The following is a 21861-nucleotide window of genomic DNA, read 5'->3' as shown; positions in this document are numbered from 1 at the left end:
CTGGGGCAGGAGTTATACCGGCATGAGGAGTGTTCACTCAACTCATCACGCGTCTATAATCATTTCCCAGCTTATGATACTGTCTTAAGCCACGCAAGATCTGCTTGGAGATTAACTAACCTCCTGATAATTAAAGGACTATAAGATTAGTATATAACCGTGGGTGTATTGAATAGCTATATCATAAAGAGACTTTTGCTTATATATGTGTTTCATTATTATCTCTGTCGTATACAATTATATCAATATTCGTATAGAAATTTGTTATTAGCCATCGCACATAGGTTTACGATGAAATTATGATAAAAAAGAAAATATTTACATTCTACCGAATGTCTGCATTCCTGGTGTCGTCTGGTAGGGAAAGTTGCAAGTGATATAAAATGCGTTTATCATTTTAAGTAACAGTTCCATTTTACTAAGAATTCAATTTAGAAGACCTCCGATGGCATGTTTCGCTTCTAACGTTATTAATTTTTATAGCATTGAACAAAATGTGCGTTTTGTTAACGATGTTTGTGATGAACGTTTTTTTTTTCCATCTGTCTGACGGTACACATGTTGTTGTTTTGCTAGGTGGAGGTCAGGCTGAAGTCTCGCACCAACAGTTTGTCATCATCTATTGACGAAGTATATATCTACATAGCCAACAATGTCTACAGGTTCCTTCGGAATGCTCCAGAATATAGCCGTTTTCCAAGGTGTATGGTAAGCAATGGAATGAGTCAGCACTCTCGCTACACATCGATACCATAAAACTCTGTTCCGCAACGCTGACCCTAAAGGTGTAGTAGGATTAAACTGCTGCTTGGACTCATCAAGTTAGTTGGTCGTTGGAGAATAGTATTCTATTCAAACGACACTACTTGTAACAGAGGAGGCTTACACTGACACATTTTACACACACATACAGACATAAGCGCACACACTTATATTTTCAAATAACGTCATACGTATATACGGACATTTTCTGGAATGGCGTTGTTTCTGCACATCCAAAACAACGTTTTACCTGCAATGATTAATTAGTAGGAAATTTTCTATTGGATATATTAAGTATATCGCTGTAAAATAGTTGATTGTTGACTGCCATATCATGAATCTTGATAATAGTATTAGGTATTGACAATGTTCTTTTCTTCTCTTTGCTCTGACAGAGGAACAGAATGGCCCAGAATACACCAAACTACTTCGTCACCAACTATGATCCACGAATCCAGATTCACCAACGCGGATTTAACTTTCAGTTATCAACAGAATTTGGACTAGTTGTCTCGTAAGTCTTTTTTGAAAGGGTATTATTTCATTGAGCTTAGATAGTCTGAATTATGTAGTTGCTATGCATGTTACGTTTGCTGCCCATGTTATATATGTGCTTGTTTAGATTCATGAAGGAAACGAATAAGATTTTGCGTTTTTATACTTTTCTTTGGAACTGGCTTTAAACTTAATAGCAAACACGCAAAGTCTATCTTTGCTATGTTATAAGGCGTTTTCAATATCTTATCCGTGTTTACGATTCTTGCAAATCAAAACGACTTCAAATGGTAGGGCTGGCAACTAAATACACTTGATGTAGTTCAGTTGAAAGCTAGTATATCTTTACTTGACCTATTAGACATAATTTAGTAGTTCCTATTTAGTTCCTACACACATTAAACGTACAATTTTACCCTTATACGAGTATTTACCGAAGTTTTATCATTTCTACCTACAGATTCAACATGAACCACCGCCTACAAATTGTGATTCCAGAAGCGTACAGAAATGCAGGGGTGGCGGGCCTGTGTGGTAACTTTAACGGAGATCAGAACGATGACCAGACGACCAGTGGTGGCACCTTAGAATCAGACGTGGTGACATTTGCGGACAGTTGGAATTCCCGACCAACCCAGACATAGTACGGCAAAATACTTATCAATGATTCTTACATCTCTATCTAACATTTCTCAACACCCGATTGAATACGCACCAGGGTTATGACCTAGGTACATCCCAAACGTACATTTAATTCAATACGAAACCATTGTCGATTCTGTGAACCCCATGTAAAAACACCAAAGAAACTAACACCTGGCTGTGCTTTCCCAGCTGTACAGACCCGACTCCGCCGACGACTCCGCTGGATGGATGTGACACCTCTCCGTTCACGAGTCTGTGCGAGGTGCTGACAGATACCTCCGGACCTCTCGCTGCTGGCCATGCCTTTGTGCAACCTCAGGTAACACTTTCACGACTCGGCTGACTTAGCCCTGCAGCATCAAAATATATGTTCTTGCTGTTAGAGAACATAAATATTGAATGTTGATACTATGTAGTAATTCATCTTCATCAATGGCATCTTAACGTTCTTTGAATGGACGAATTCAACCGTAGTTTTTCGAGTACTTTTTTCTTCCACATATAATTGCTGGAGATCTCCTGTCCATCTTTAAAATGAGCCAAAAAAATAACAGTTCACAACATGATTTTCGCATATTCCGTGATGCGCTAAAACATTAAAAAAATATTCACTTTAAACGTTGAATAAAACAAGCGCTGATATCAATGTGTACCTGTAGAAACGAAATAGTAATGTCGTATTGTTTTTCTTAAATGTTGACATAGCCTGCATATCAGCGTTGTCTGTATGACTTGTGCGCCGAGGGAACTGACTTCGTCTGTGGCGTGTACCAAGCCTACGTAGAAGACTGCGTCGCGTTTGGAGCAAGCTTTGGTGACTGGAGGACTCCCACAAACTGCCGTAAGCTACTGATGTCCATCTTCTCTGAAAACCAAATACATTTTCACTCAGTATCATTTTCTACAAAAATCTATAAATCAACAATCTGTTGTATTGCAACGTGCAATTGGCCGAACATCATGCACTGTACCGCCCTTTTTGCCCCTGTCCCACATTTGTCTTTGGTGACAAATTAATTTTAAGACAAGTGGAATATGTTACCATTGAACTAATACCGACGGTTAGCGTATTATCCAAACATATTCAGCTTTGGTCCGCTCTCGCTGATTTCCTTCCATTGAGGAGTGAACCAAAGCTAGCTGGACCTGATACTTACCCTCATGCCAATGTTTTACTTCGTGATGGTATGGGAACCATCAAGATAAAAATCAATGCATTCTACTCGTTCTTCTCCTACAGCGTACACCTGCCCAGAGAATAGCCATTATTCCGTGTCCACAAGCCCGTGCAGGGCGACCTGTGCTGAGCCCGATGCTCCCGCCTCCTGCTCAGTCCCTAACACAGAAGGCTGTGAGTGTGATGATGGGTACATCTGGTCAGGCGAAGCGTGCGTGCCGTACCCGTCAGGCTGCGGCTGTCTTTTTGATGGAACCTACCTTCAGGTGCAAAGTTTAGCTCACGTGCACGTGTTTCTATTCGTCACGGCCCTTCACAGATAGAGAGTACCTGCACATGCATGTCCTCTGTGTATGATTGAAATTATGGATATCATTTTTACAAGTGTTTATCAACCTTGGCAAAGAATTAGCGTAGCTTAAGTGATTAATAGCCCATGCCGTTACTATATTGTTCTGATGTTTATTCTTGTGTGCGTTAAGGCTCAGCGTTCCTTTGTGTTGTATCCAAGTTTTCTTTAACTAGTGATACTTAACATCATCTTTAGAGGTAACATGGGTATACAGCAGATAAATCTTGAATGAGAATTGTAGGCTCCAATTAGAGAAAAAAGTAATGTATGAAAGCGAAGTCTTCTCAACACTCATACCCACTCTTGCTAATGGCAGCAATTCCCTGTTGGCGACAACTGTTATTTCGCCGGCTGTTGGGTGAGAACTGACCCAAAATGTATATATCCTCAGCTTGACGAATATCGGGTGGTAGGAGACTGTGAGATCGTGTGTCATTGCTCAGCCCCCAATGTGCATACTTGTGAAGTACACGGATGTAGCGAGAACGGGTTCTGCACGACTAGGGCAGGCCGCCGACAGTGTGTATGCAACGAAGGCTTCATAGACAACAGCGAACGTCAAGACGGCACTATTTGTGAATGTAAGTACTCAGCTGCAAGTAAAAACTGCCAATTGAAATTTTGATACCTGCGTCGCACGACGTGGGAGCCTCTAGGTCTAAACTGTGCTGAACTTTCAAAGACAGCTTTACGTTACTTTACGTAATTGCACTTGGTATCATACATTCATGTGTTCATTTACGACATAATAATAATTATTGAATGGAAGGATAACCGAAAGCAATCTAGAACTTGAAGAAATTTGTATTTGGCTGCTACTTTGTCTATCCTGATCTCTCACTAGAGGTAGAGCGTTGGTAGAATTATCTCATTACAGTTTGTCACTTATACTTCCTTCACGTCTAACTTGGCTAGCTCCACTCTCCGTACGTTAACGTGAAGACTATCTGCTTATTTTCAGGGAACGCTTGTGAACCTGGCTGGGAGTTCCACGGCAGTTCATGCTACCAAATCCCTAGAAGACGCCAGAACTTTGCCAGAGCTATTCGGGTAGGTTGGAATTATAGCATTTTCATGTGCTGTTTTCTCAAGTAGACATAAGATCGCTATATATATATATATGATGATCTCTCTCTCTCTCTCTCTCTCTCTCTCTCTCTCTCTCTCTCTCTCTCTCTCTCTCTCTCTCTCTCTCTCTCTCTCTCTCTCTCTCTCTCTCTCTCTCTCTCTCTCATATGTACCGTTTACAAAACGTCCTACCTGGACCTTGAACAGGACCTCTCCCGAGGAGCCATCCCTCCCTTTCCTCCCTACCCATCATTGCAACATTACCAACAAGCTGTGCGCCTATTACATGTACACATTTCGGATTTTGTGATTTTTGCGATATACAAAAGTTTGTAATAAAAAAAAACTATATTGCTTCCTTAAGCTTATTACATCAACTATTTACTCAATTGGCTGGAAGTGTCGTGGATACCGAATAGAAGAATTAAATCAAAAGTGATATTGACAGTCTACATTTCTGTTCGTATCAAGTACTGCCAGAGCCTTCATCCACAAGCTATCCTCGCCAGAGTGCATGACCAGGAGACACATGACTTCCTCATAAAGCTGATACAGAAGACGGGGAAAACAAGGTTCAATTTCCGGACTGGCCTGAGTGCTGATATTGTTCCCGGCATCTATCGGGTAAGTGTGGGAGAGTCAATGTAACAGACTGAGTGTAGTTAGTAGATAGTAATGTTTTACCATTACGCCCCGAGGATAAAGTAGGCGGTGTCAGTTACCTAACGTTACGTTAACAATCATGAAAAACTCTCGAAACAATCGTAAGAAAAACTTATTTTGTTTTGCCGTTGAGTATCACGCAATACATGACAAGCACATACAGACCACTGACACTTATAATGATCTTGAATAACTATTCAATCAAAAATGTTTTATTGGGTAATGTTGCATCTCATAACGGTTACAAAAACGCGTTCTGGTCGCATCCACAGTGGTCGGACCAGTCCCCGTTCGGGGATTTCAGGCCTTTCGTAGACGGTGAACCAGGAAACGCACCTCCGAACAAAATCTGCGTCAGCTTTGCCCCTAGCAGCGGGCGAAACGCTGGCAAATTGGAGTCTGTGTCTTGTTCGGGCGGACACCTGTTTGTGTGTGAACTCCGTAAGTTAAAATCCTTATGTTAGCAGCTGAAATGACAAATTTGAGTCACTTGGAATTATGTCCATCAGTTATGCGGGTTTTTTTTTTCATGGTACTCCTCTTTACGCAAATGGGCACGTTTTCAGAACGATTGTGCCTACAACTTGTTGGTATTGTACAAAATAAAGTAAGAAAAAGCTCAAAATCTTATCGTTTTCATGCATATCAGACCTACTGACATACTGAATATCAATACAATCCATCCAGACATTTTCGAGTTATGCTGGTGTTCTATGTAGCGTTTGTGACGTGGAAAATATGGCCCTGCAATGAATACTTTCCTTAATGTCTGTTATAGATACTTTATACGTTTCTTTTCTATCCAGCGCGAGTTTGCCCAGCACTGTATCTTGCACAGGAACGGGTGGAAGGGGAGCCCTGGCTCTGCGAAAAGATAAACTGTACGGACTTTGACAACTGTAATGAAACGGCAGTCGGTAAGTCATTTACTGTATTGCCATTCTTGTAACTTTCTCCCCCTCCGGATCCCTTCCTAATCTTCATTGCAACATTATCAACAAGGTAGCAGGGGCAATAGATATAGGAAGTGTGATATGCAGTTAGTAAATGTTACCTTTCTTTCATAATCTAGTTTTCATGGAATGATGAAGAATTATAATCTTATATAAATGACAAGATTCTTGTTATCGACTTTATAACCCACTGGTAATCCATCAGTCACTACACGAGTGGATACAAATTAGAAACTTTTACAGTTCTTTTAGTAACTTCTAAAGCATCTAATAAAGAGTCTATAGTTACAGGTCATGCTATGATTTCTCTATACACAAGGCTGTCATTTAATCCTTTATTACACGAGGATTTATCTCAATGGATCTAAAATGAAAACTCAAATACATCGTGGCATGTGACAATCCCTGCATAGCAGATATAGGGAAATACACATGTATATATAAAAAATGTGTAGACATTAGATCTAGAAATTCCTACAATGATTGTAAAATCCTCCAATAATTGCAAGAAACTTTGTCATATACTACAACCCCTGTATTAGTTAGCTATAGAACTAGTTATAGTTATGTAGATGACATACTTTGTACCTTGTACAATTGTTGTGCAATAAAGTTATACTGTAATAAAGTTTTCAATTTTATCCAGTTGATTGACTATCTGTTTTATACGTTCATTATTATCTAAATGTCTAACCGTCATTGATTCATTATCAACAGATATTGATGAATGTGCAATTGGAGAACATGATTGTCACCCCGAGGCATTCTGTCTGAACAACCATGGGGGTTATACCTGTGAGTGCATGCCGGGGCGAGTCGGTAATGGCACACACTGTCAACGTGAGTTTTCAGCTCTACGTCATGTACCGTGAAACAGTCGACAGTATTGCTAAAGGCTGGTAAAGTAGTTATGGTTCTCACTCAGAATAGGAACGAACATTTGTATTATTACACCATTCGGCGTAAATATGCACCACAGGGACAAAAGAGACTGACGGGGAGATATCTATGGAAACTGCTGTGGTTTGGGGTGGTGTAAAACGGATCTAGAGTTCGATATGTTGTGTAACATAGGTCCCTAGTTTTCCATGTGATTTAAACGTAGAATTGTAGGGGTAAACATGTTAACATTGAAGAATTGTCACTTGCAATCAGACTTTGGGGTGTTCTAACTCCACCTTCTTTAACAGCAGTCTCTAAGTCTCAAAGTCTCAACTGCAATTATAGCATTTCCATTTCATCAATTCTTTGTATAACCAGTAAACTGTGTTCGTTTCCAGAGGCTGCTCTGTGCCAGATATCAGGCGATCCAAACTACATGACCTTCGACGGAGCGACTTATAGATTCCAAGGAGCCTGTAAATACACCATGGTCAGCTATGATGGTACGTACTCTGTGACATAGTTGTAGTAACTACGAAATAAGCAAAATTTCTTTTAAAGGTTATAATTACTTCAGTTCAGTCGTTTATACTGTACAACATTCTCTTGCTGTACAGCGTTGAGAGGCAGAGAGTTTACGGTAGAGGTGGGTAACGAGCACCGTGAGCACGATACCTCGGCCTACGTCAACTACGTCTCAGTGACGTTTGATGGACATACGGTGGAACTTCTCCGCGGACGAGGACTCAGGGTAATACTGTGTTCCTGAATTTACATATCAAACACATTAATTAAGTTGATCTATCATTAATATAAATACTAACTGTCTGGCCTGGGTGCTAGATTTTTGGCAGTTTTAGGAGACCCGGTAAGACTAGAGTCTTACTATATATTGTGATGTAAAACCTCATTGTTTGTAAATGATATAAATTATATTTCTTTTATGACAACTTACGAACAATCAAGCAAAAGAATGGCTGCCCATCTATCGACACAGCACAGTCATTAATACATCACAGGCAGTTAGAATGAGCCAATAAACCACACAATGTATGAGCTGGTGCAATTGCAGCATGTCCTAGAAAACAATCTTACTTTAATTTTCTTTTGTTTACTAATAAGTCCCTCGTGTGTGTTTGTGTCATGTGTCTTCACACCTGCAGGTTGATGGCATTGTCCATAACATACCAGCAAGAGTCAGTCGTAATCTTGAGGTGAAGTTCTTCGGGAACTATGTCCTAGTGACAACAGCAACCGGTCTCAGAGTCATATACGATGGATGGCATCTAGTCCAGGTTAGTCAATGTTGATAATCATAAGGGATACCTGGACTGTAATGGAATAACATAATGCTGTATCGAGTCTAAAGATATGCACACAAGTCGACTCGACGCTGGGACTAACAACCGTAACAATTCATCTTCTCACTCACGAGAGATTAGTTTTTCATAACATACGTATATGCACAATGCATGTATTGTGTGCCATGAATTGATCTTGTGCTCTGATACTCCAGGTATCCACTCCAGGTATTAAATTTTATGTCCAAAATGTCTCTGTAAGAGGGTATCGTTTACTAGCCAGCTAAACGTTTATCAAACATGTCCCTTCCCATGTTACAGGTAAAACTGCCGTCAGATGACTTCCTGGGTGAAGTGAGTGGTCTGTGTGGCAACTTTAACGCGGATCCCGAAGATGACCTTGAGAAGCCGGACGGCACCCAGGCTGCGTCAGTTGCCGAGTTCGGGGAAAGCTGGCTGACATCAGACCAAGATGCGGCCAGGTAAGCAGTTGATCATGCCAAAAATCATGCCTAAAACCATATCCTCATATTCTCACAGAAACGCTACGTCACCACAGGCTGATTCATCTAAATTTTTATGTCCTGATCATGGCAAGTCAGCATTTTGTAAGAATGGGTTATATAATATGTCGTGTAACGATGTAAGACTCAAAGTAGCACGTCTGAATCAGTAAATATACTTTCGCGATCGTATACCATAACACTCAGTTTCTATAGCATACGTGCCTGTCCAGTACAGGTGTACTAAGACAAGCTGGGACATCAACGTACTTTGAAAGACCATACGCAATGTTTTTTTCTTATCTTGAAACACTTCAACAAGTAGCTAAAGGCCTTGATTAGTATTATGGAACCATGACGTCATATTCTCTCCCCTGAAGCTGCGTGACTCCTGAAGGAGACCCTCTGGACGGCTGCGATGTTGAAGCAGCAGAAACCCGCTGTGCTATCTTGCTGGATCCGGATGGACCATTTGCCAATGGTTTTGATACAATCGACAACGGGGTGAGTAGTGAAGCTGCGAACAGCGTGAGCATTATTTATAGAGGGTATGAGTTCTAGATTGGCAAGAATGTCATTCGGTTATTCGTACATAATATGATATTTCCACCAGTTTTTCCAACATCAGACAAGATATACCCGTATACACCGAATATGTTTTAAAATATGCTAGTGTTAGTCTTCTCTAATCCCTTATTGTTTGGCTTGAATCAGGTTTATTTTGAGGCCTGTGTCCGTGACCTGTGTGTGTACGCGGATGTGCCCGATGATACCGTCCGGTGTTTTGAGTTGGCAGCCTACGCTGCCATATTGAGTGAGGCACAGGTGACTTTACCACCCTGGAGAAGCGAGAGTCTATGCCGTGAGTACACCTGTACATCTCTTCCTGATACATTGTTGCTTGGCATGCACACAACAGCTGCTGCCCATGCACTTGATTTATCTCACTAGCAACCGAATAAGCTGTGTTCATTCTTAACGAATGGAAGGAAAGCAAGATCTAATAATTCTCGTTATTTGTAGCATCACGATGATCTTTTACCTAACTGAACTTAATGTTTTGTATCTATTGTTTTGTGAATGAGGTCGCATATGAACATAGTGTTGTAAGCATGGTACAGTAATGAGATGTGTGAAATATTACGTTTACCTTTTTTGCAGCCTTAACCTGTGGAGAGAATGAACATTACGATCCCCACGCCACCCTTTGTACACCAACGTGCGCGGAGCCGAACCCGGGACCATGCGTGTTCCCGACCCGGCCGAGATGTGTGTGCAATGAAGGTTTGTATTTTCTGCATCAACATCACCTTGTCGATTTTAAGATGTTGGTATATGTATAATATACGTAATCAATAAGAGTTTGCTTGTTTGGTGCCTAGGTTCACCTTACACAGACGTTGCTCTAACTACCTGGCTTGTTGAGCCCTTTTGTTGTCTGTAGCATCGTGTTGATTTGTACATGTTTATGTTTGCTTTTGTTCATCACTTTAAGGTTACCTACGAAGCGGTTTAGAGTGCGTTCCCGTTGACCAGTGTGGATGTTGGGAACGAGGCTATTACTACAAAGTACGTGTATATAGTTACTGACAGCATTTCAACTTTGCCTACGTCTCGTAGAAATTTACCTGCCAACATTTTGTCCAACTATGTACAAAACTATTTAGCTTAAAGACTGGGCTAAGGTTTCAATGATCATATGTTTTGCTGTTAACATGTTATAATATTGATATTTTGTCCCAACGTAATTCCTATCCAACTCCAGCTTGATGTACCATGGTACGACAATGGTTGCCGAGCATGCGGGTGTGGGAAAAGGCCGGACGGTACCGCGGTGATCGGGTGCCGGGCAACAACCTGCCACAACCAAGCCACCTGTGGGCTGAAGGATGGCGTGCAGGGCTGTCACTGTAATGACGGGCTGTTCGGAGATGGGGTTGATGTCTGCGCACGTACGTACTGACTATTGAACAGAAGCCACAATCTAACATTTCCACAATTGCAGACAAAAAGAATACTACTCTCTTCTTGACATCACAGAAGCCACAAAATCAGAAAAGTGGGGTATTTTGCATTCCTCAGTTTAAGAAAAAGATTAGTAATCCCCTACAACTAAGAGTTTAGAGTCATGATTAGTCACATATTATGTTTTATTCAATGTTCATCTTGTTCATGATGCTCGCAATCAGCCATCGGGAAAGAACTTGACGTAATGTACAAATAGAATAAAAGTTTTGGGATGAATGATAGATAGCGAATGATTCTAGTGCGGCCACACTCGTCGTCTATGGAATCACAATATAATACAATATAATGCTCCATGTTTTCACATTACATTTACAACACCGCGTGATCCTAGTGCGTCCAAAAACATAATGATTTGTCACTTTCTCTGCCTAGCCCTGTGACCAATACAGATTTGATACCAAAAGGTTAACTCAGTAGGAACAAAGGAGCCTCATTAGTTACGACATTTCATGTGATGATTTGCTCCTTCCCTCCTCCACCAGCTGAACCACCGCAGTGCGAACCTGGCTATACTCTCGTGAACGGACGGTGCCTCCTTGTAGAAGAGCGCGGATGGACGTACAGCGAGGCCCGGGCAGAGTGCGCAGCTGTAGGCGGCCGCTTGGCTGTGGTCAACTCGGAACATCTTCACGAGCTCGCTGTGAAAATAAAGAACAGGATCAGCGCAAAACATAACTTTTGGATAGGGTACAATGACATGTAAGTCGCTACCATGTGAACAACTATCACGTGTACGTATACGTGGTGCATACTGTAAGGTAAAAATCCATGGGACGTACATATGTCATGTAGCAAAGCATTACTTTCCATTAGTGAAAGTGATTGCATGGAAGCTATTGCGCGGACTCTTTTACTTACAATTTTCATATTGAAGTTTAATTGACCGACATTACAATTGAATCTAAGCAACGTGCAGACCACGCTTGTTAACCATCACATGAGCGTTTTATTTAAAAAATCAATAGTATAAAAAATGTTATGAATCCACCACGCTTAGTTTAACGTTGCACCTGTTGTGCATTTTGCAGTGATGTCGAGGGCACGTTTGTGGGAGAAGACGGCCTGGCGCTGGGCAGCTGGAACAAGTGGACCCCGACCGCCCCACACGAGGACGGTCCGGACTGTGTCCTGTACCTGTCAGACCGGGACCACGCCTTCCCGAACATGTGGTCGGACAGAGACTGTGAGACTCGTCACGGCTACCTCTGTGAAAAGGGTAGGTTGTGAAATTTCCCCCAAACCCCTGTGTCTATTTGGTAACAATGGTACTGAGCTGTTCATGAAACTATTAATGACATTAGGGCTCTCATCACGATTTTCGTTGCAAATGCAGAAATATGCCAAGCATAGACGAAATGTATTTTGTTCCTCATAGTAATCGAGTAGAGTCAATTCCAAGTCACCGAGATGGTTTTGAAATAATATTTGTAATAAGTTTGAACTATTTTGAGTAAAAGATCATTTCAGTCACTTAAGTTCGAAATTGTTCAAACATTTCAAAATGAAAGTTTAAACATGTTTGAACCTTTTTATATTTGTTAGAACATTTGGGAAAGTAATGATATAATTATCTCTTTATTTAGAACAATTTTCAAACATCTATGTGTTTTTGTTACTGTTCCAACATGTTCCAACATTTTGTGTCATTTTTTCCCTCCATAAAAACTTTTATTGACCCCATAAAAAAAGCTGCTAAGCTTGGTCCTTTGTTTGGCTCTTGTATTTTTAGGTTTTCTTTAGTATATACTGGTGAGTCTTTTGTGAGAAGGTGGCAGACAGACATAATTTCCTGCACTTGGCAGGGATGTGTGAATTGCCCTCTTCCCAGCCCACTGACCCAGTTTCATCATATTGTTTCCATGTTCGAACATGTGATCACAAATGATGCATCTATGTTGGAACAGTTTAGAAACTGACAGAAATAATGTATTTGATGTTAGAAATGTTTCTAACATGTTTGAATACAATAGAAATATTTAGAACATCACACAGATGTTATAAATAGTTCTAAACAGTTACTTATCACAGTTAGATTGTTACAAAGATTTCCAAAATGTTGGAACAAAAGGCAAGAAACACCCTCTCGGTAATATGGAATCGACTCTAGTCCGTTGCAAATTTTACTTTTTACATTCTGATGATGATGAACTTTAAACGTGGGTTTATCGCTATGTGTAGGTGTGAACTAATTAATCCACAGTTGTGAACTCCTTTATGTTATCGTTTCAATATACAGAAGTTAGCAACATTAGGGAATCTTTCATATGTACCTTTTTTTAAATTGTAGAGGTTGACGAGTGCAGCAATGCAGACTGGAATGACTGTCACGTAAATGCGCAATGCTATAACACCTACGGGAGCTACAGGTGTCGCTGCAATGTGGGCTACATTGGCGATGGCATAAACGAGTGTTTGGGTATGTAGACAGTTGATATCGATCAACATCTTCTATCTGCTGAAGCAGGAAAATATGTATTCACTTATTAGTACTACACTCTTTTCATGTTTAACTGAAATTACCGAGAAGACGCTGCACAAATTTAGTGTTAATAAGTGTAATACAAAGACAACAAAACCTACCTTTAATTTTCGGCGGATGGTCTTGTACAAATGTGCTTGAAATGCTACGAAATTTTGTCAAATTATGTTTTGAATGACTCAATTTGATAGGCCCCATGTTAGATAAGAAATTTGCAGAAAATAACCGGATACATTGTAGCTATCTAATAATGGCAAGCTGCAAGAAAGATTTAGCAGTACGTATTATTTTTGTGCATCATTGCATGCGATTGTATATTTCTTTCATGAGCCGTTTTACGTGCCATTTTATCCTTGGACAAGTGGCATTACAATAACATGAATATTTCCTTACATTGTGTAGGGTACGCAACATGCCGGATTCATGGATCTGGCCCGTACTTCATCTCGTACGATGGTCTGGAGACAGTCTACCGCGGTGGGTGCGACATCATCGTCAGTCGGTACACAGGCAATGATCCAAATCTGGAGCAGTTTTCGGTGATTGTGCACAAAAAACGAGCTGATGAAGGAAATTCCAGGACCTTTCAGGTGTGGTCGGCCACATTCGTCGTCTACGGAATCACAATTCAGTTTTTCGAAGACCGAGTTGTCTGGGTGAGAACAATTGTTACAGCTTGTTTCTGTGATTTGTTGCTTTACATGATTACATTTTGGACTGGGCCGGTCACTCCCGTTGAGGTGTAACTAACGGGATGAATCGTTTTCACCTTCACAGGTCAACGGGATCTTGACTTATCCTGGCTGCTCACCCTCCGACCTTCATGAGGACATGTACATTTACTCCATCGCTACGGGTGTTGTTATCCGCACCAGTTTCATGCGGGTCATGCTTAGAGGAAAAAGCAAGGTAAGTGTCCTTCTAGGGGTATGAGTTGTCACTGCAGCCAGCTAGATATACAACGCAATTAATCATATCAAAAAGGTTTTAAAAAGATGTACATTGTTACATACTGTATAATAGTTTCATGACTGCATCAAACATTCTACATTAAATACGTTGTCGTTTCTGTTTTGATGATACGCACGGGTCTACATGGGCATATTGCACTTTTAAAGGTTAGAATAAATTTCATTGAGAAACATTAAGTACAATCAATGTCTGCAAGGGCAATTCGACTTTTTTCCTACTTTGCACCTTTTCCTTAGCGTAACATTTGCAATGATCTGAAAGTCTTTATATGAATGAAGACCTTTATTGTACACTTTAGCCCAACCGAGCTAAGTACAGATCACAAAAAGTCAAAACATATATACCTAATATTAAAATATCACAAATCTTGTCTAATACAGAAGTTCGGCTTCTTCTCGCTTCTTGGTAATGGTGAAAGTAGGACTGTATGGGTTTAGCTATGGTTGGTTTATATTTTCTAACACAACTCCCCTGTGTGGTACAGCTGTACATCACGGTGTCCGATGCGTACGCCGGGGTTCTAGACGGCATGTGCGGCGACCTGAACGGTGACGTATCAAACGACAACAACAAACCAGATGGGACAGCTGCTGCTGATGACAATGAACTACACATCAGTTGGGCTGTGGACTCGACCTTGTATGAACACATATTTGAAATAATATTTTGGGTCATATTATTTTAAAAACAAATCTAACTCAAATGAATACATTTTACGTTGTTTTACATACTCGAGTAACTTGCATGCCGGCAAAGTACACCTCTTACGTTACCGCACTTGGTCGACTTTAATAATAAAACGTATTACTTGATAGTAATATATTCGGTTTCAGGGAAAACCCCGGTCATAGATTTTAAAGAAAGGATACATCTTTAATGTTAACTTCATTCAAGTGTTATTTGTTCTGGTTCTAAAAGCCTGTTAGCCATCATGTCAGCGAGAAACTGAAAATAATGTTATTTTCCATACATTTATTACTTTTTGCATGTGTGTACTATTGTAGTGTAACGTATTTAACCTATGTGGTTTCATTCTTTTTTTTTGTCATCACCATTCCAGGTGTCCTATTCCGGATGACCCAAATCCCGCGTGTGAAACTCCTGATGAGCAAACGGCTGCTGAGGCAATAGCGTTCGCGCTAAACCAGGCGGACGTCGCAAGGTGGGAAGCCTTTAAACGTATTGCATTATGTTTAAGATTTTATGTGCTTCTTGTGCATGTCTGCTAGTCCTTGAGTAAATCATGCCTGTCACTCACAAATATGAAGTAATGAACCTACATGCATCGATGGTTTTTTTCATGGGCGGGGTGGCAGTCTAGGGGATAAAATGCTATTGTTTACATTGTGTATCCGAAGTTTTCTGATGTATTTTTTTTCTTTGTGTAATTGTCTGTCCATCTAAACAGAACGATAAGATAAATGAATCCCACCGATTAGGTCTTCATCCCTTGATTTTCTTGGTTTTGTTTCCTCATCCCGTGCAGCCCACTTGCGGCGTGCTTTTCAGCGGTAAACCCTGTTCCGTACTTCCTCCAAGCCGTGACGGATCTCTGCAATCATGACCTGGATGTTTCCTATTTCTGTGACATCGCTTCGTCATATGTATTTGCCTGCAATGCGAAAGATATTCAACTCGGAAACTGGCGTGTTCCAACCGATTGCCGTGAGTTGAAGTCGTATCTAGGTGCATGTGAGCAATGAGAATAGACCTATGTGATCTAGTAATGTTAGGCTTTGAAGATATCAATACTATGTTATTAGGGGGAAAGAAGATATCCAGACTAAGATATTGGGGAGAAAGAAGCACATTCAAGTATTTCCACAATACATGAAGGCAGGCATAGCACTTATTTCACTTTGTTGAATGAGGCTCTTTCAAGACGATTTACATTGTTGATTCTGCAGTTAGAACTCCACGTAATCTTCACGTATTTTTCCGACAGCATTGCCGTGTCCGCAGAACAGCCATTATGAGTCCTGCATGCCAGCGTGCCCTGCTACATGCAGGGATAGGGACGCACCCGACTCTTGTGGATTGCCATGCATCGAGGGCTGCGCGTGTGACGAAGGCTTCGTCCTTGGAGGAAACAAGTGCACCGCGGAGGCAGAATGTGGCTGCACTTATGGTGGATACTGGTACCCGGTAGGAAACGACTACTTTCTGTTAAAACAAGCTTTCTATCGTAACCTCTTATAAATCCATAAATACCATGGACAACGCTGATGTTTTTTATCAGCTTTGAAGGAATGAAAATTGAAATATGTACAGGAAGGCTCGAAGAACGTTATATAGAAATTATAACTTCATTGGTCTCTCTGTCGTTTTTATTCTTAACCAGTATGTTAATTCACTCTTCAGGCTTTTGAATTAACATATGATGACTACATGGTGCCTCGTATTTGCTCCATAGGTACTGTCAGCAGGGAGAACATGGTTTCAGCTTAGCCATATAATATCATTACCAAGTCTTTATTTTGTAACTTCAAGAATAGTGTGCACCCTACCAACCAAGACATATCTTTAGTTCAAATAAAGAGGTATTAGTCGCCATTGTCACATCAGCTCAGTCATTTAAACTATTAGTATGGAGATCTGAGAGATTTACAACTGAGCCGTTATCATCTCTTCTAAGTTCTACAGCCTTCTGATTGTTTCATTTCTGTAGGTTGGTTACACGTGGGTCGAACCCGGCTGCACGAGGAAATGTAGCTGTACGGCCTACGACGACTGGGTCTGTGAGGATATGACCTGTGAAGGCCACATGTACGAGTGTAACGTCGTGGATGCGGAATTAGGCTGCAACTGCAAACAAGGATTCGTGTTCAATGAAGACACGCAAGAGTGTGAAGGTAAAGTTATGATACTGCCAGGTGCATCCTAAGCATGCTTGATTAAATGTTAAATTGCCGGTATCAACATTTCAAAATCACAGATGACTTCGAGGAAGCTAATTACAATTCCCAAGTCACAACCAAGTATATGTCATTATTCAAGATAGTACACAATGTAGTAATGACAGAACATCCGTTTTTACATTACCCGTAGCTGAAAATTGTAAACTTACATAATGATATATATACGAAATACATCTTAGTTACACACTAATTATGACCGTCCTTAACAATCGTAAGTCTGAAACCTCTAAAGGAGTACCTACCCTTTACCGTTCTAGTTCCCCCGTGCCCTGAAGGATGGATCAAGTTTGAAGGTGCCTGTTATCAGATCTTCAACCAGGAGAGGACCTGGTTGGAAGCCCGGGTGAAATGTATGGAGTGGGGGGCAACTCTGGTGACGATCAAACGCCCATCTGAAGCAATATTCATCAACGCCCAGTGGGGCGGATGGAGGAGGAAGTATTGGATTGGACTAAGTGATCTGGATGACGATGGAGAGGTATGCGACAGAAACATCTGAGACGGATTTTATGCAATTATCTAGTACAGTGTGGATGGTGATTATGACCATATCAATAATGATAATCTTTATCGCAAGTTCATGTCCGAATGAAAATTGCAAACAAAGTAGAGCAGTCGTTTACATAATTGTATACTTTAACAGAGAAGGAAAATGTGACTTATAGATAAATCAAAAGGGAAATAACATCTTATCTAAATCTATTGACATACGGTGTCGCTACTAAAAGCATGTTTTAACATATCATTCTATTGACTTTGACTTTATTCAGATGCAGTACTTTATATCTATAGATGTACACATTTGTTGTGTCGCTTTAGTTTGTCTTTGATGAATTCTTATAATAGATTAACGTACATTTATCTACTGTAATTGCGTCTACATTGCAATTTGTCCATGTGTAAAAAGTATGTAATATCAGTTATGATATGAAAAACTGGCTATTGATATGCTCTGAAACAGAAGAAATATTTCTCATTACAGGACGGCGATTTCGAGTGGGCAGATGGAGCGGCGATCCAGTGGGAAAACTGGTACAGGAACGAACCGGAGTTCACACAGACTGACGGGGAAGGCAATATCCAGCGCTGTGGAGTGATCATGCCTGACAATCGTAAGCAATGGCCTTCCTAATCTTAGCTCTTTTTTGATATCCCACAGTCCCTGTCTACACATCATTTTTGTGATCACGTCGCTCCCAAGTGAAGAACATTTCACTGTTCACGTCAGCGTTTCGTTTCGTCTGCGAATTGAGTGCGAAATATCAATCTGCGACATTTTACTACAGGTACGGATGAGGGGCTTTTAGCATGGCGAACAGACTTCTGCTACGAGTTGAAGACTTACATTTGTGAGAGAGGATGAGGAAAAGTCAACTCTTTTCAGCCATTGCTGCCGTTTTGGGTAGACTTGCAACTGTCGATCGTTGTCTTGGATCCTATGTACTATCAACTCTGATATCACAACTAATCTGATTCATCTGAATATCGTTCAGAAGATTTTATGTTGCAAAATCTCTAATCGTTTCTAGCAAGGGTTGTTGCTAACATGCAAAATGTATAGATGAATGTATGTACTGGAACCACAGATTACAAGGGTAACAATGTCAGCTTATTAATAAAAAGAGATGTATTGTATAATTTTGGCGCCAAAAGAACAAGTACTCTGAATTTTAAGATCTCCAGTCAGATTGACATTTTAACACATTTTAACATATTTGCATCCTATTTTCCACAATTCTAGCGTTCATAAACAATAATTAAGCTGTTATGTTAGACATGCGTGACATAAGCTGTTATTATTGACATGGAACCATCTTATGCTACTGACGATTTACCTAGAAATCATCGCACAGGTACCTGTTATTAACTGAATACTATCTTCTAATTTGTACTTTTCAGATCTTGATGTGGATGAGTGTGAGAATGGTGTGGCAGTGTGTGATGAGAACGCCTACTGTGTGAACACACCGGGGTCCTACAAATGTATCTGCAAACCTGGCTTCACTTGGGACGAAACGTTTCAGATATGTCAAAGTAAGCTTCAGAGCATTTTCTCACGACCTTCACTTTATTTGTTTGATGATCTTACAGCAGTAACAGAATAGTTAATCGATTATGTTGGTGTCGTTTTTGAGTGGCGCATCAAGAAAGCAATATATTGATGGATACAAAATATGGGAGTTACTGCATATGGATGAGACCTATGTTATGACTATGTTGTGATATACAATATATCAGGAGGACAGTGTCTAGGACAGGGAACTTCCTGGAAGAAATTAATGTCATAGCTTGAATTACATAATACTGTCTAACAAGTGTAGCTAGAGTATGAGAGATATTTCATTAGTATTGCGATTAGTATTTGTTAAATTTAAAGGATTCGGGCTTAGCATCAGCCGTTTGAGGGCTTTTTCTCGCCTGTTACACCTTTTGATACATTTCATTATTGCTTCACTGCTTCTGTTTTCTTTTTGTGCCAATGATAAACATACACGAACTAATACCTGAAATTTCATTAATGCATTAGAGTTTGGACGTTGCCATGGCAATGGCGATCCTCACTTCCATACGTTTGACGGCATGACGGTCGACTTCATGGGCGTCTGTACCTACACACTGTCCAGGACCACTGACAACAGTGTCACTCCGTTCGACATCAGGACCCGACACGGCCGGAGGAGCGGCAACACTGCCGTCTCCTTCATCGATACACTGATTGTACAGGTCTACAGTGATGAGATTGTTTTCCAACGGAGAGGTGGAATCTACGTAAGCTTTTTTTGTTGTTGATGTATCTTTCTACAAGAAACTAGAGGATTTTTTGTTGTTGTTGATGTATCTTTCTACAAGAAAATGAAGAAAATACTTGACCTTGACTTATTTTAAGTGTTGTTACAAGACATTAACTTATAATTAATGAGCAACTGTGCTGTTGTCCAATTACTGCACGTATCCGAGGTCCATGCATACCCCCTATCAGGAGAATCTAGTCAAAAGATCCTATAGGAGAAACTGACTATTTTACCACAACAGACAATGGCAATGCAAGGACTATGTCAATTTCACCTTGCTATGTGCAGACCTTCATTCTAGCTTCCATGATGTACCACTCTAGTGTTGCTCAGATACAAATCGCGCTCCCAGGACGAGCCCCGGTACATGTACAGTATGTGTATTCTGACAGACGCATGAAAAGCGCATTGACACATAGTCACAGAATGATGTTTCTCATCCTTGACACAAACCCCATTCCAGGTAAACGGGCCTCCTGTGAGTCTACCGGTAACACTAAGCTCCGGGGTAGAAATCTTCAAGTCTGGTCTTCATATAATGATGACAACCCCATTTGGACTCCAAGCTGGATACGACGGAAAAGACAATGCATTCGTTGTCCTTCCTGCCCCCTATATGAACAAGGTAATTAGCACGGAAACATTTATATTCCATAGGCAATTATAAGGTCAGTCTGTCAGCACAGTCACAATTGTCTTAATAGGCGTATTAGTAATTGTAGATGCAGTAAGATACCAAATCCCTATACCATATTCTTCCCTAATATGAATTGTAACGGTTTTCCACTGTTGTGCAAATCATATGTAGATATGTATTCACTATTATTGTTTCCAACTTCAGGTCACTGGTATTTGTGGAAATTTCAACCTCAACAAGAATGATGACTTTTTAAAGGCGGACGGCACGCTTGCTACAAGTCAGAATGAGCTAGGAGACAGTTTCCTGAGGGGCCAGGACATGTAAGACTGGTCTTTATCTAACTTAACATCGATTGATCTCTTCTTTACTTCTTCCGATGACGAAGAGTATCACATGAGTGGCAAGGCTTAAGATGTTTGAATGATCTGCTTCATTATTTGAATGACACTCAAGAGACGATTGTGAAGCAGGTATCTTACTGAACTGCAGAACGTTGACGACTAGTCATTGTAGCACTCTTGAATTTGTGAATTTGTCGCAAAATTGCCCTCAAGGTGATACTGATGTTTGTTTCCGATTCTCTCCCCATCCTGGATCAGCTGTGTAACGACTGTAGATGACCCCCGCGCGGACTGTGACATCTTCGCAATGTCCGCCCTGTGCTCGGTACTGACCGATCCTTCCGAGGCCTTTGCACCCTGTCACGACACCGTGGATCCCGAACCCTTCTTTGACAACTGTGTGTACGACCTGTGCGCCTATGATGGGGACACCAGGTGGCTGTGCAATACTGCCAAAGCCTACGTGGATGCGTGCATGGCTGCTGGGGTAGAGATCTGTGACTGGCGTTCAGACTCCTTCTGTGGTAAGCTTGAGGCTAATGCGAACGTTGATAAAGCGCATCGACTCTGGCAATACATGTATGGTACAATTTATTCGTCTTGTTGATAGCGACTGTGGCTAACGCTCTAAAGTTGCAGCTATCGAAGTCTAATATTGTGCGTCTCCACTTGCAGAAAAGCAGTGCACTCGTAACGCTCACTACACGGGATGTGAGGCGGGATGCCCGGCCACCTGTTCTAACCCGTCCGCTCCAGACCAGTGCGGGGTGAGGGCGGAAGGCTGCGTGTGTGACGACGGGTTCTACTTCAGTGGGACCGTGTGTATTCCGCTGGCTGAGTGTGGCTGCACGGATGACAGCGGCTATCACGAAGTGAGTCATTTGATTCTA

The 21861-nt window shown here is 41.0% G+C and overlaps 1 protein-coding gene across 1 annotated transcript in view; it reads left to right on the top strand.

Moving 5' to 3' along the window:
* Window positions 1-21861, top strand: part of LOC118413444 (IgGFc-binding protein-like) — a 59404-nt gene that overhangs the window by 35717 nt on the left and 1826 nt on the right. Inside the window, exons 44-83 of the mRNA XM_035816826.1 lie at window positions 577-708; window positions 1158-1276; window positions 1718-1900; window positions 2092-2221; window positions 2608-2743; window positions 3143-3345; window positions 3823-4012; window positions 4393-4481; window positions 4971-5123; window positions 5435-5603; window positions 5969-6079; window positions 6833-6955; window positions 7396-7500; window positions 7615-7748; window positions 8161-8292; window positions 8620-8780; window positions 9182-9305; window positions 9516-9663; window positions 9963-10085; window positions 10297-10370; window positions 10567-10753; window positions 11312-11528; window positions 11858-12045; window positions 13117-13245; window positions 13711-13964; window positions 14086-14217; window positions 14765-14919; window positions 15341-15442; window positions 15767-15945; window positions 16226-16425; window positions 16949-17132; window positions 17456-17676; window positions 18181-18310; window positions 18485-18556; window positions 19098-19232; window positions 19726-19967; window positions 20454-20615; window positions 20832-20950; window positions 21230-21495; window positions 21647-21843. Of these exons, the coding sequence (XP_035672719.1) occupies window positions 577-708; window positions 1158-1276; window positions 1718-1900; window positions 2092-2221; window positions 2608-2743; window positions 3143-3345; window positions 3823-4012; window positions 4393-4481; window positions 4971-5123; window positions 5435-5603; window positions 5969-6079; window positions 6833-6955; window positions 7396-7500; window positions 7615-7748; window positions 8161-8292; window positions 8620-8780; window positions 9182-9305; window positions 9516-9663; window positions 9963-10085; window positions 10297-10370; window positions 10567-10753; window positions 11312-11528; window positions 11858-12045; window positions 13117-13245; window positions 13711-13964; window positions 14086-14217; window positions 14765-14919; window positions 15341-15442; window positions 15767-15945; window positions 16226-16425; window positions 16949-17132; window positions 17456-17676; window positions 18181-18310; window positions 18485-18556; window positions 19098-19232; window positions 19726-19967; window positions 20454-20615; window positions 20832-20950; window positions 21230-21495; window positions 21647-21843 (6210 nt within the window). The remainder of the gene's footprint in view (window positions 1-576; window positions 709-1157; window positions 1277-1717; window positions 1901-2091; window positions 2222-2607; window positions 2744-3142; window positions 3346-3822; window positions 4013-4392; window positions 4482-4970; window positions 5124-5434; window positions 5604-5968; window positions 6080-6832; window positions 6956-7395; window positions 7501-7614; window positions 7749-8160; window positions 8293-8619; window positions 8781-9181; window positions 9306-9515; window positions 9664-9962; window positions 10086-10296; window positions 10371-10566; window positions 10754-11311; window positions 11529-11857; window positions 12046-13116; window positions 13246-13710; window positions 13965-14085; window positions 14218-14764; window positions 14920-15340; window positions 15443-15766; window positions 15946-16225; window positions 16426-16948; window positions 17133-17455; window positions 17677-18180; window positions 18311-18484; window positions 18557-19097; window positions 19233-19725; window positions 19968-20453; window positions 20616-20831; window positions 20951-21229; window positions 21496-21646; window positions 21844-21861) is intronic.

The sequence above is a fragment of the Branchiostoma floridae genome, chromosome 4, assembly GCF_000003815.2.
Source record: "Branchiostoma floridae strain S238N-H82 chromosome 4, Bfl_VNyyK, whole genome shotgun sequence".
Taxonomy (NCBI): Eukaryota; Metazoa; Chordata; class Leptocardii; order Amphioxiformes; family Branchiostomatidae; genus Branchiostoma; species Branchiostoma floridae.
The sequence above is the reverse complement of the archived record's forward strand: the minus strand, read 5'-3'. Positions and strand labels throughout refer to the sequence as shown.